The sequence below is a fragment of the Anolis sagrei genome, chromosome 2, assembly GCF_037176765.1.
Source record: "Anolis sagrei isolate rAnoSag1 chromosome 2, rAnoSag1.mat, whole genome shotgun sequence".
Classification (NCBI taxonomy): domain Eukaryota; kingdom Metazoa; phylum Chordata; class Lepidosauria; order Squamata; family Dactyloidae; genus Anolis; species Anolis sagrei.
Window position 1 is genome coordinate 32448294 of NC_090022.1, and position 15254 is coordinate 32463547.

Below are 15254 nucleotides of genomic sequence, written 5' to 3' on the forward strand. Positions count from 1 at the left end.
AATTACGTTTTTCTTCCAAATTCACCAAGAAGGTCAAACAAATGACAAAATATAATTTTTAAATAGCATAAATCTATGAGAAAGAATATAAAAAAAACAGAGGGGGAAAATCTGTCATTATCCTAACAGTTTTGATTTATCAAAAAAGAACTGTAAATGCCTATAATACAATACATACAATCATTACGAAGGGAATCATTTAGGAGTTGAAAGAGTGGAAAGCTGTCCCAGGTATCTGGGGGCTGGACCTCTAGTGCAGCATCCATATCTACCGCGAACAATGAGAGGAAGGTTTCCGCATGTTCAACCATTAAGTCAGACCACCATGCAAATGCCTTTAAAATGCCATAGAGAGAGAGAAGAGTAAAGAGAGGGAAAACCATGTTAGAGCTGTTCTTAACCAAAGTAACCTTGATCCATGTTCAGCAGGCATTTTTTTAAAAATAGCCTAATGAACATTCTATAGAAAACTAGCTTTATTGTAAAGAGAACAGGGGTGCAAAATGCTAGCACACTGAAGATATGGTGCCAGAAACTAACTAGATCCATTAAACATCTGCTACCATAGGCAGCAATTCTTAGGGAGAATGGGATCAGATCTGTAGTGCTCTACATATCTGAATGCAACCAAGAAGATGTCTCTGTTCAGTTTACAATAACCCACATATTTTCCTTTGGATCATGCTATGTGCTAGAAGGGCAAACTAGTTCTTTTTCTAAAATATAGAACGCCTGGGAGTTTCTTCACTGTGTTTGTGGGTTTTCTGTTTTTCTTTCCCACAATGTTCTCAACAATTGATCTAGATTATTATAGTGTAAAAGCAGGACCGGCATGGGATCCACACATGCACAATCCAAGGTCAAGCAGTGGATTAAAAAACAACAATGTACCTTAATATTACATATTACATTTTAAAGTCATTTAAAGCAGTTTGTTTCACTGAATTGGAAGAATAAAATTGCCCAATTTTAGAGTGATGGTGTTATAAAAACCATGCACAATCAAGCCAGGATGTGAACATGGTAGGAAATAAATCTAAAGTTGAAAACCGAAAAATCTCAGTGAAGTAACTTGTCGTCATGCGCATGGGTCCTTCAGAATTCACTGTACAGCTTCTCTGAAGTGACATTCACATCATACATAACTCAGATGTGAATGTGCTGGAACACATGCACGCGTGTTTAAAACCACTTCTGGCTTAGGAACATGCAATATGAGTGGTGCTGTGAACAGGACCTTCTGCAATATGGAAACTATCCAGCAGCTCCCTATTTATGCATGCTAAGGAACATCACTAATATTTTTAAAAGGAAGAGACCAAGTTAGACTTGAAAGGTGACTTGAGGGCTTAGTATATTTTATTTTACCTCTCCCTATACTAAAGTTTCCTGTTTCCTCTTTCAGGGCAGCAACACTCCCATCCCTTGAAACAATTTTGGCACCCTGAGGGGCTGGTAGGAGAATGAGATAGTGGGAAAATCAGTTTCTCCATACTTTCCTCTGTGTATGGTGTCCCATGTGAACATTGAGTTGACATTTAGTCTAGCAAGACTGTTATCAATTTGAATGTATATAAATAAAAGATCTGGTTTGTGATTAGTTATGCCAATTATCGATGTATACTTTTGTTAGTGAGGAGAAAAAGGGGGATTCGGCATAAACAAAGAGACAGAATTAAACTTCTTGGTCATAAATATTAATTGGATACATCTAATAATAATCACTGTGAAAAACTACCCTAGAATTATTCATAGCCAATTTTTTTCCAACGGTAGTTTAGTAAATTATTCTTTCACTCGAGGGTGGGAATCATGCAGCCTCTAAAGTCCATCATAAAAATCTTTGGAACTCAAATGAAGAAAAATCTGAAACCACATTCTGGTCACTTCTGGAGTTGTTGAAACTGGAGACTGCCGTCTATAAATGTCAGAGTCAGGTGAGCCCTCAGACCCTCAATATTTCTCACTTTGCCTTAATCTATAGGCAATCTACTCAGTTTTTACAAAGATGATGTCACCCAGATGCATTAGACTATAATGTTTTTCATCCCTAAACAGTGTGGGCAGAGTATGGGGTAACCAGCGCACAGAAATGTGGATGGCACAATGCCATCTAATGCCACAATTATTCAGGCACTGTCCTTTGTTGTTATGAACTCTCCTACTATAGAGATTTAAGAGTCAAAACTATTTGACTTGGAGGCTCATATGGTTGGCTAGATGACAGTAATACTGGTTCTAATTAATTCTATAACCTGTAACTTAATATGACTTTATAATTTCTGGTATATATTTTTGTACATGCCTATAAATAATTGATCTGCATTAACTAAGAATTTCATTTTGTAAGATGGGTGCACACAGAATGTTCATAAGATCCAATTAATAATGGTCATTTTAGGGGATAAAACAACCCTGTTACAACACTGCATTATAGAGCAAATTGGGCAGGGACTGAGGACACCTCTCAGTAATTCTTAAATTCTATCTAGAAATAATGTCAGCAAAACAATATTTTCTCCAAAGCCCAACACAATTATTTCCAAACAATGCAAATAAAAGCCTGAAAAAGAGCTAAAGTTTTAGAAATTCACAGGACAGGAACATAGTGTTTACTGGAAAATAATATTTTTTCATTCTGTAGTAGCACTCGACTTTTATTTTTTTAATCTACTCATTGATGTGCTATGATAAATGGCAACTCATTATTTTAAATGAGAGGTAACATCTTGTTACTCAACAATTCTATTAAACAGAATAAATTTTACTTGCGATCTACTTACCTTCTGTGTTATAAGCATGTAAAGAAAGTGATCTACCTACAGCACCAAGCTATGATTATTCTTTTACCATAACTATGGGAACTCATGTATATATGCATGTCTTCAAGGAGATAAAATACATATATACATATTCATACATACATACATATGGAGAGAGACCTGAAGTATCAAAACCCTATGACAGCTAGGGCCATAAAAATTCCCCTACTTCTGTTAAGAATATATATATATATATATATACTAAGTTTGAGAAAAATGAGACCAATTACATAGATTTAAAAGCCTATTATTTAAAACCTACCTAATATAGTCCTAAAGCCATCATTTAAAATAGTTTACCCGCTTCCCATTTCTACAACAATGAAATAACTTAGGAGGACAACTCTTTCCTGGTATCATTCTTCACTATTTCCCCCTTTTCTTCTCTTTTAGTGTGGTTAGAGTTGCTGTAAGGCAGTGGTTCTTAACCTGTGGGTCCCCATGTGTTTTGGCCTAAAACTCCCAGAAATCCCAGCCTGGTTCATAGATCATGAGGTTGTTGTTTCCAATGGTTCCTTTCTGCATGACTTTGGCAAAGTTCTGCAAAATTATGTGTTTTAGTGTTAAGCTTTGAATGGCAAGTGCCTTGGCAATCTTGCTTGTGTAGTTCACTGATGTCTCGATGTTATGAAATGTTTCAGTTATGCAAACTGTGCCCTCAACCCTTATTAGTTTGTCTTCCAGTTTCTTTCTCAACCTTATCAAAAAGGCCAGGTGAAGCGTCCCGCTTTGTCTGGCTTCTGGCAAGGAAAGAGGGAACAGCAGGGAACAGCAGGACTGGAGGGCCCACGAGGTCTCTTCCAACTCTATGATTCTATGAATGTGTCAACCTGTGTGGAGCTCCCTCTCACAACACTTTTCCTATCACAAGGGAAAAGTGTTGACCGCACAAGGAGGCTCTGTGCTGGCTCCATTGGAGCCAGTACAACACAGGAAGCCTCCCGGGTTGTGGTGAAAGCGTCCAGCTATGCTTTCATCCAGGTTGAGGGTGGAGCCTCCATCAGAAGTCACACGGCATCGTGTGATATCTGGTGTTGGTCTCCATCCACCAGATGGGGTGAAAGCATCCCAGTACACTGAATTCACTCCATCTGATGAGGTCATATGATCAAATAATTATATAACCTATATGAATTATAGGCCAAGATGCTATAAACTTTTGTCATACTTTTATTGTGGATCCTATACTGCAAATCCATGTTTTCAGTCATTATCCATCAGTCAGAAATGAGAAATACCTGTATTTCCTTGATTCTATGATGCACATTAATTTCAGAACCACCTACAGAAAAAAACCCTTTATTTATAAAAAAAGCACCTACAATTCTAAGACACATCCCATTTTTTAGACATTTATATGTAAGTGTGCATCTTAGAATTGAGGAAATACAGTAGTATTCTGCTAGTGAAATTATTAGTGAAATTGAATTTGCACAACACCTGAGAAACTGCTGTCATCTCCACAACTGTTTCCCCCTTATAAATACTACCCTGGCCTTAGTCTTGATAATTACTATTTATTGATAGTAATAGTGAGATAGGAAGCAACATTATTTTCCTAATTTACATGTCATTTTTTGGATTGCATCGCTAGCCTCACAACAGCATGAAAACATATGTTGCTTCATTCCTTAATCCTGGATAATCTCTCTCCATATATAAATATTGTATATATACCAGAACAATGCACACAATGAACAAAATCAGAGGAAGGCCACTGCTATCTTAGCTAAAACACTTGTCTTTCATATCTATTACCAGCAGGGCGAACTATAGATTAGGTGTATGCTGAGCAACAAGGGTAAAACAACAGGCTGAGGAAAGAGCCCAGGCAGGTAGGACAGGTGTTGGGATGTAACTGCAGTGCTTGTAAAAATATATCCATTGCTACATGCATGGGCTGGAGAATTTCCCCCACATTAGCCCCGTCATGTAGGGGCTACAGTTCCACAAGCAGTCCAAAGTGAAATTGCTGTTACATTCCTTGGATTTAGAGTTACAAAGCAAGGATGACCAGGGGGAAATCCCATTAGGAAACATGGCACCGAGAGGGCATGCACGAAATATGACAGGAGGTGACTTGTTTCATTCAGTTTAGTCACATACCTCTTTTCCCTGCCAGGATCATCCAAGATTGAATGAACAATAGAGAAACAGGGAGGAAATTTAAATATGCAATCAGGCATTAGTTGGGATTTGAGGATTGTTGTGCACGAGAAATAAATTATTTTTACTCTGCTTTTATTTATTTAGAAATGGTGAAATTATTTATGTTAAAAGGTATTTAATGCAATATAGAAACGTCAATGAGGAGGAAAGCAAAAAATACTGGACATTAATGTTAAACGTTATAAGGAGAGGATAGTTCGATCTCAATTTTAAGAGGATAATTTATAAAAGGTATCACAAATCATTTCAATTTTGAAAGAACATTGGATATAGAGCTAGTTTAATATATACAACAGGGTATTACGTTGAATATGAAATCTTATTCCCATGTGTATAAATGCACACTGGCTTTACAGGGGTCAAAATGTTACGTATCTACAAAGTAATGTGTTAGAATCTTATGGGACTCGAAGCTATTTTTTCTACAATGTAAAAAGTTCTCTCTATGTGTCTATGGATACTGAAATGTAGAAGTGGGGATTGCAACTGAGCATTGGTCTAGTACTGGGCATGTGGGATACGGCTATAAACCCATTGCCCCCTTTAACTGACAGCTATTCCCCTTCTTACTAGTAGATATGATCAACATGTGATTTTCCTACTTTAAGCTGCATCTTGAACCAAAAGAGGCCGGCCAGTTTCGACAACTGACTAATGGAGCCTAGGCCATTTGAAAGATTGGACTGGTGAATCCAGTTTCCTTCCTAGTGCTAATTAATAACTACACTATAGGAAGAGGAAGAAAAAAGAAAGCAGAGGTCTTGAAATGGCTGCTATACTGGAGAAGATACCATTGTATGATTGTTTCATCTGATTCTGTGATTTCTGCTTTAAAAGGGTTACAAGTATTTCCTCTGCTTTTAAATTGCTTTTAGATTGTGATTAAACCATTTCACTGGATGCTCAAAATTATATATATTGTTCAAGTAATTAGGAACCTAAGAAGCATTATTCAGCATTATTTAGTTTCATGCATAGTATCTTTGACTTTTCTTTTGAATATTATTCAGCACTGGAGTGGTTATTTTCTTGTATGTGCATATGAGAACATTATTACAGCAAGAAGGGGAGTGCAGAAACCTGATTGGCTCAGATAAATATTTGGGAGGGGTGTAACCAAGCTTCCAAATTAAGTACTGTCATGAATCCCTTTTTATCTTTCATGCCTCCTATTCCCTTTAATATTTAAAACCACTGGTGCAGCTGTGCAATAAAATCATGGGTTAAAGGGTGAAGTCCCAATCCTAACATAAACAACTAGGTTAGTTGATGACATAAGTTGATCCTGACTGTTCTGTATGGTCTTGACATCCCTCTGCCATATCTTAAACCTCCTTCCCCTTTAATTCAATATCATTTATTTTCTTATTATTCAGTATAATAAAATTCAGAAATAAGTCTACTGAGAAGTATTTATGACAGGCAGGTTCTAAAGGTGAAGATTACAAATGAGATCACCCATACAAAAACCCAGGATTATGTTGAAATGAAAACTGTATCTGCTTTTTGAAAGAAAGTTATGAATCAAGAAAAATCAGGAATGTAATATTTTGATTGTGCTTCTCTCCTAAAAAATCTATGTGTATTTGGAATACTGATGTAAATTCACAGGAAATCTTACAAGAAATGTTAAGACTGGAATGGCCCCTAAGAAGAGGAACGTCTGAGGATCCTATCATGAACTGCTTTCATTAATTTAAACAGAGCTAGTATGGGAGTCATACTTAAACTACAGTGGCTCTCATATTGAAATGAGCCTTTTCATTTGATCTCCTTGAAATACCATTTTTACTGATAATTAAGTGTTATTTTGAGGAGGAAATAGCCTTTTCTTGCTCGACGTTCACCCTATGGTATAAAAACTAGAGGTGTAATACCCACAGGAACACACTTGCTTCCTGTTCAGAATATTTTTAGGGCACGGTTACTCACCTCTGCGTGGTGTTCTTCATTTTGTTGTAGAACTTCAATAACCAATTCCGCCAAGCGAATTGTATCTTCTAGCTTTTTGGCAGGTGTGACTAACCGACCTACATTTTCTGTAGTACAAGAACTTGAATTAAAATGGAGTGAGATAGATAGGCTCAATGTAAGGCCAATAGATTAGGTGGTTAATCAAACAAAACAAACCAAGAAACAAAAAATAAATAAAAATAAAACGGTAATAATAATAATAATAATTTTAAAAAATCTACATCATGCAAGGGTTAAAATGCAGTGTAGTTAGTACTGGGCAAACCATAAAGCCATTGCTTTTTGCTCTAAAACAGTGCTTCAGTTTTTAATGTACAATGTGATATAAATGGATTTCCATTGTGCTTCATATAACAGGTAACCAAACAAAGAAAATTCACATTTTCCAGAGACAGAATCTCAGTATTATTTCCTTGAAAAACACCCAATTTCATGGCTTATGTTTGTCTGTTGGATCTAAAACATAACTGTAATTTTATGATTTATATACATTGTTCTAGATGTCAATAACATTGCTTTAAGCTGTGCTGACATCAGTGGGCCTTTAACATCTTAAATATAAACTTGCAAGAGCAGGGGAGTGCTCTGTGCTGACATTTATTCTTATTTATGTACTCTATTCAGTAGAAAGCAGTTTTTCTTTAGTTAAGCAAGTGGCCTGTTGATATCAGCAAACACATATGTAACATTTTAATATATGTACTGATAAAAAAGGGAAAACGAATTAACCTCTTCCCTTGCAGTTTACATTACATTATACTACAAGGAGGTCTCATGGGAGAGCAAAGAGGGATTCTCCAAAATCCAAATACCAATTCAATTCAAGAACCAGCATTTTCCATGCAGGAAATAATGTATCTTCAAAGGAATATTATTAACTGTGTAGACAGTTGTATTTTCTATGCAAACCACATGTGAATTTTGAGTGGAATAAGTGCTGGATTGCAAATTTCTTGCAGCAAATACAAAATTGTTAAAACTTTTCATTGTTTTCTTCGAGAAAAGTTTTAGTGAAGAATCACATCTCTAGCAAGGATGTGAAACCAGAATCTAATCTGGTTCAATGCACTGAATGTTCAATTAGTTTTCTAATTCAGCTGTAATGGGAAACTGATTTAACAAACCACAATAAAAGCAATCCCCCTCAAAGAGATTAGTGAAAGAGGAGGGGTGAGGTGGTCACAAGGATCATTTCCTAATAAACAATGGCTTATCAGATCAAAATCCTCACATGTGAATTGGGCAATTTATAAGATCATTCTTCCAACACAGATTTAACCTGAGAATGATGACTAGCCAGCTCATTTGTGAAAACAATGTTGGACCTGGCAGAGCTAATTTTGTTCCTTCTGTCCAACGGTGGTCTTAAAAGTGTAGGGGTTTGTTTGTTTTTTTGCAGGGATAATTAGGAAACATTATTTCCTCACTTCCTTCTTAATGTTAATCTTTTGTATAATGGGAAGAAGTTCTTTTGTTCACAAAAGGGATTTTCTGGATTCATTTTGTAGAGATGGTAGATGCTCTAGCAATCTAGCACATGCCAATACTGTGTTGAATGAGCCAGCCATTTAGACTGACACTGTAATATTCATCACATCAGATTTGTGAGAAGCCTGAAGTACTAAATAGTTAACATGCAAGAATCTGTCTCTAGTTAAATTGTGAAGATCTCCTTTCCCAGCTTATTTTCCTTCCAAAATGTTGTGGAATAAATTCTTCAAGATCAACAAATTGATTAATTTGAGTTATGTTCAAATAACTGGAGCACTGGTCAATACAAAACATACTTCTTGATTTTTTCATACATCATATAAATCATACAGATTCACATATTTCATGCAAAATGTTATGCAACAGTAATGTTATTTTGTGCTGACGTTGATATTTGAAAATGTTGCATATGTTAGACATTGCTAGACAAAAAATGTGGACATTTTGAAACCAATGCTATTTCTAGAAGCTCTGCATTTGAATTTTCTTTATGACAAGCCTACGGTAGAGACTAGCTTCCTAAAATCTAAACTACTTGAGAAAAAAGTGGGCTAAGCTAGAAAATAATTGAAGAAAGGAAAACTATTACAGTACTTGGTGTTTGCTTAGGCATGCCTTTCAGCATCTGATTTATCATGTTAGGCTGCGTTTGAATGGATGGATAGGGCCCAGCTGGGGGCTTGGGAACTGACGATCGCGCTGTTTGTGAATGATGTAGAGAGACAGCAAAAGGAAAGACACACATGACTTTATAAACAGTGACAAAGAAGATGAAAACTTCAAACAAAAAGCAAGCAGAAATGATAAAAGTACAAAATGGTTTTTTTTTGCTGCTGTTTTGCTTATCGCCAACTCAAGTACTAAACAATTATGACAACAAACATTTTTTTCCAAAGTCAACGGATTCCATTATGCTATGAGAATTCACAATCTAAAACATTTAAAACTCAGTGGAAAAAGCAGGATTTTAGTACAATTTAGTTGTTGGACATTTTTTTTAAAAAAGTCCTTCATCTACAGGTGTCAAATATGAAAGAGCATTGTCTGCCTTTTACACTCATATAGTGGCAAGAAATATTGGCTACCATAGATTTCCTCTAGACACTGTCTATTAACAATAAAGAGGAAAGCAAAGGAAGGAATAGTTTTGTAAGGCTTGATAGCATTTCCAAAGTGACAATACTATTTTCAAAAGGATAGCTATACAGTAGGGCTGGGCGGTTTCTTTCATAAATTCGTAATTCGTTAAAAATTTGTTTTTTTTATAACGAAGCGATAACGAACCATTCTGGAGCAACTTAAAAACGAAACGAATTTTTAAATTCGTTTCATAATTGTTTCGGATTCATTATGTATTTGTTTCGTTATTGTTTTGAAGTTGTTTCGTTATTATTTCCGCATGTCTGGGGCAAGTTTTATAGTTGTTGTTTGTTTAATTAGTGAAAAAAAATTATAATATCACACCAACAGTCAACAACAGAGGGAGAGGGAAGCTTCAGAAGTTCCCCCCGTCCCATTTGGAGGTTTTTTAGCGTATTGCGCGGTCACGTCCGCCATTAACGAATCGATTCGTTATTGTTTCGAAATTGTTTCGTTATTGTTTCGTAATTTTTTAACATTTACGAAATTTCGTAAATATCGAACTTTTTAAAAGAAAAATTTCGGAATTCTTTTAAATATCGAAACGCAAAAACCCCCCAAAAACGAATCGATTTTAGAAACAAATTTTTCTGTGGTTGCCCAGGCCTACTATACAGCATTCTTTGTTCAGTTTAAATATGTATTCCAATCTCTCACTTTCCCCCCAAAACGTGTGGCTTCCAATTGTTTCCAGCTCATTATTTTCTACTTGGAATTCAAGTGGCTTTTATATTCTTGGTTGAATCATATATAAAACTTGCCAGTTCTATCAAATATGTTACTTTGCTATTCCAAATGTTAGAATACTGCAAATCAGGACTTGACCCATCTGTCACATAGTTTGTGATATCAGCTTATGGATGGATGGATATATATATGGTGTATATATGCACACGTATGTATTCCTTGTGTATGCACACATTTTTTTTATGATGAATCTACTATTCTCTTATAGTTTCTGTTAGATTTAAGACTAAGATTTTAATAGCCAATAACCTCTCTAAACAATTCTGTCTGTAAGGAGTCTGGCATATTTATCTGGATGGTTTGATGCCAGGAGCCCTTTTCTTTTTTTCTTGCATTTCTAAGACATAAAAGAGGGCGACTCCATTGGCTTGGCTGTACGTTTAAAGAAGGAGAAATTCTGGTTCGCTATAATTTTGGAAGTGTTATAAAGAAAGTTGGGAAGAATGTCAAATCAGGAATGTAAAAGACATGCCCCTGAAAACAGGCTGCCACATTCCTGGTTACTTTTAGGCAATACTTCCATACAGACTTGGGCTACTTGAATTCCACTGAAAGGAATGAGATTTGGGATTTGAGCACCTTTGTGTGAAGCTTCTTCACACTTGTGTTTAACAGTCTGAAATCTCTTCGCTCAACACAACAAACTGACTTCTTTTCAAATAATTAATAATAACCTTCAGAGTCTAAACTCAAAAGAGATTCCATTGACTCAGTAAAGCAAGGCACAGTCAAGCTTGGTCCTCATCTTATTTTTTTAGGTGATTGAGCTATGGAATTAAAGTGGTGTCAAACTGAATGATTTCTAAGAAAAAGTACTGGCTTCTCTGAATCCCTTCTCATTATTAAATATAATGGGTAACTGTTATGAATTTCTGAAATGACAATTCAGAGATGGTAGGGCCAACATTAATGTGTATCTGTGTCCTGTTCCCTTGGAGGACCCATAGGAAATGCACATCCTTGCCTCTTGGTTTCACTTCCCGCAAACGATTAATTTTGTGTTTATTTGATGTAATAGAGATTTAAATGTTGGGAGAGTTTTAAGAGAAGTAGGTCTTTCCCCCCAAGACTTATATGATTGAGAAGAAGAATGTCAGCTTATCTTCCTTTGGACCACATTTTGGGTTATATTTGAAATAGTCTAATGTGATCTTGAGAAATCTTGTCCATCTCTGCTTTGCATGAACTCTGAGCTGGTGTAGGAGAAGACTACAACATGAGTGGCCCAGCCTGAACAACAGCCTAGGCTGGAACCACACTGCCATATAAATGCAATATTATCTGCTTTGAACTGGATTATATGGCAGTGTAGACTCATATAATCCAGTTCAAAGAAAATAATGTAGATTATCTGCTTTGATAATCTGGATTGTATGGCAGTGTAGATCCAGCCCCAACATCCTGTATTGTGGATTCTGAGGCCCCATCTACACTGCCATATAATCCAGTTTCTGAATCCAGATTATCTGCTTTGAATTGCACAACAAGGTAGTGTAAAATCATATAATCAAAGTAAATAATGTGGATTATCTGATTTTTTAATCTGTATTATATGACAGTGTAAATCCAGCCTAAATGGGAGCCACATGCCAGTCAAAGATTCATGTGTTATCCAGATCTACTTACCTACCTCCTAATATTAAACCAAAAATATAAACTAACATCAACAACAGGAAACCTTGCAAAAGGTCACCATTCTTCAGCACTCCTCATGCACTAGCCAGTTAGGTCAAAGAAAACATCCATGGACCATTTTAATACAACCTATTCCTATTTAGTTACAGTGTGATTGGCATGAGAGAGATTTTCTCAAAGGGCACCAAAGCCAGAAGGCAAATAGACTCATGAGACAGAGCAGCTAAGCTGCACAGCAAGCCCTGCAGTAACCCAATTTTGCACCATCTCTAAATGTGTTTCAGCCACTCAACTTGCCAGCAGCTGCAATTTTCTACCAGTTGCTACAGACCTAGACACCTACAGTGACCCAGATGAAAAATATATTTCAGAACTGACTGGCGTTTGACTCCTACAACTGTCAAACATGCTTGGGTTGTGCAACTTCAATTCTGGTGTGTGAGTGTCCATGTACAGGTTGGCTGGTGTTGTGTCCCCAAAGCAGAAAAATGGGAGAATGAAAGAAAGGGAAAAATAGAAAAGAAAAATAGATAGCTAGGCAGGCAGGCAGGCAGAAAGATCAGTAGCTGGACAGAATAATATAAGATGAAATGCCTATAGCAACTGATCATTGTTTTAAAACTATAAAATACCTTACTTGAAGATTAGATTATGTTTTTGTCTACCTACCATGGTGTCCATCTACTGCCTTGTTTTTTTTAATGAATCAGTAAAACAAGAGAAATATTTTGAAAAGGACCAGGAAGAATCTGTGCATATTTCTCTCTGGTTCCCCAACAGGCCCCACAATAGTAATTAAAATACCCCTGCTGATTCCCTGCTGACGCCTGCAAGCACATATAGATGTCTTCTGCCAAACACTGGCAGGAGACTTAATTGCTTAATGCTATGCCATATAGGCAATTGATAGCATGAGGAACACCAGCATACACTTTTGTAAAGGCATCCTTATTGCATTTGGGATAACATTAACAACCATTTTGTTAAAAAAAGATTTTGTCTTCTACTTGTTCACATTCTAGGGCTGTTTTACACCATTTGCTGGCTTCGATTTGAATACTTTGGGATATCACAGGACTAGCTCAATGACACACTGATGCATAGGCAGAGGTCTGTGTGAACTGGCATCTTCATATAGAAATTATTTGTATGACATGCTACTACAGAAACTCAAAAGTAGTCACCAAACACCTAAGAATTATGATAGCTGAGGAAACAACCTAACCTAAAATCTTGGGTTTATGCAAAGTCTGCCTATCTACAGCCCTACAAAGTACTATGGGCTGTTCCACACAAGCACAAATGCTGAGAAGAACTGGGATTTTGCTTCAATGGTGGTTACACGCCATCCTGGGTCAATAAGAGGTCAGAAACTTTCTCTGAGGGGCCTGAATACACAGCCAGTCCCACGGTAAAGTTTTTTGGAAAATGAGGGGCTGGGAGGGGAGGATGGGGGAGGGGGGTGCTATCCCACTCTTCTGGGCTCTTAGAGCCCGAAAGAACTGGGGTGGCAATGGAATTGACCCCTAGGATTGCAGAAGGCTCAGTACCTGGAAAGATCTGGCTCTTGCAAAAAGGTCCGGATCTTTCCATGTGTTTTATTAATCCAAAGTAAACTGGGAAATCTCAGTTTACTCCAGATTAATCCGGATTAACCTGAGGCATCATTTGGACATCTCAGGTTAATCCGCAATCAATCACAGGTTTTGGACCAGTGTAGAAGGGATCCTAAAATGCTCAAATTAGGGGCTTATTCCATTATATTTGGAAATATTACAAAAGAGTATAAATATTCTCAGTATACAGAACTAGGAAATGTAAATGCTATTTGAAATGTACAGTCTAAAGCAGAGCTTTCCAAATTGTGTGTCACTACATGTTAGTGTGCCAGCTGTTGTATGTAAATTTCTCACACCATAAAAAGAAATGACAAAAAATTTGGAAATGTATGTTGGTATCTTCAAATAATATATTTTAAAAAACATAAATGAAAGTTTTTCATGAGGTATGTTGTGTTCCTTACATTTCATTATTACAATTTATTTATGTGTCTGTTATCTCTTATAAGGAGTTGGTTTAACCTCCAGATTGGTAAAGGTAAAGGTTTCCCCTAGTTGTGTCCAACTCTGGGGGGTGGGGGTGGTGGTGCTCATCTCAATTTCTAAGCTGGAGAGCTGGTGTTGTCTGTAGACACAAGGTCATGTGGCTGGCATGACTGCATGGAGCGCCGGTTTGAAAGTAAAACTGAATTTCTGTGTCACAAAATGAGGCATATATAACAAATGTGTCACCAATATAAAATGTTTGGAAAGCTCTGGTCTAACGACTGCTAATTATGCTTCACTTGTGGAGATTTTTCTATGATGATAGTGCATATCAGTGTAGGTATAAATAATTCTTTCCCCATTAATCTCACATTCACTTCTTAACAGTCTCAATCATAGCCTTTCCCCTTTTGCCTGTCATTGGGTGCATGAATGTCTCTATTGGCAAGATTCTCTGGTGGCATAAAAAGGAACATGAACATCGCATAGCCCTGGGAAATTTTGGATGTTGGAATTTTGGATCTGGAATTTCAATATATTTATAGAAATACCTCTGCCTGAGTTGTGACCCAGATGTACAAATATTCTTGTATGAGGCAGTGGGTCCATCTGCTATTGAAATCAATTCCTGCTCTCTCTTTGGTCTTCTTCTGCACCTAGTGCAACCACATAGTCACTTATATCTATCACTGCAACAATAGAGTAACTATGCTGAATTAGAAAGCACCACATTGCATCACATGCATCTGATTATAGAACGTGGTGCTGGCAGTAGTAATAAGAAGGTCCTGATCTGCAAACTCATGGGTGACCACGGGTCTGCCGAGTATTGACACGGGTATCTTTATATTGTAAAAATGACTATATTTGTTTCATCACATTTCATTTCCCTTTTGATTTAATATGCAACTGATCAACACCATCTTACTTCCCTAAATAAAAGTTCTTCTTTTACCAAACCAAGTTAAGATTAGACTAGAAATGTTTGTTTATTGCCTGCAGGTTGCATTAGCAGTATATGATGATATATTCAGGTTTTTAGTCATTTCAAAATCTTTCTTGGTGGTATGTTCTTGAAGCATGCTATGGCAAGCAAACTACTGGGACTAGAAATCTATCAAATCCAATTTTGAAATATGGGCACAATGGAGGGAATATTGACTCGTTTTAATAAATTGGGAGAAATATACATAATGTGATGCAGCTTTAATTACATGATTATTAGTAATGA

At 36.6% G+C, this 15254-nt stretch overlaps 1 protein-coding gene across 13 annotated transcripts in view; it reads right to left on the bottom strand.

Annotated features, from left to right (window-relative positions):
- CADPS (calcium dependent secretion activator) overlaps positions 1–15254 on the bottom strand; it is a 437940-nt gene that overhangs the window by 106452 nt on the left and 316234 nt on the right. For 10 of the 13 annotated variants that reach the window (XM_067463445.1, XM_060766448.2, XM_060766443.2 and 7 more), the window contains 2 exons: positions 6924–7030; positions 179–335 (listed from right to left, as the gene is read on the bottom strand). In XM_067463445.1, the coding sequence (XP_067319546.1) occupies positions 179–335; positions 6924–7030 (264 nt within the window). Of the gene's footprint in view, positions 1–178; positions 336–6923; positions 7031–9050; positions 9156–15254 lie in introns of all 13 variants that reach the window. The other 3 variants (XM_067463444.1, XM_067463442.1, XM_060766438.2) reach the window with 1 other exon arrangement.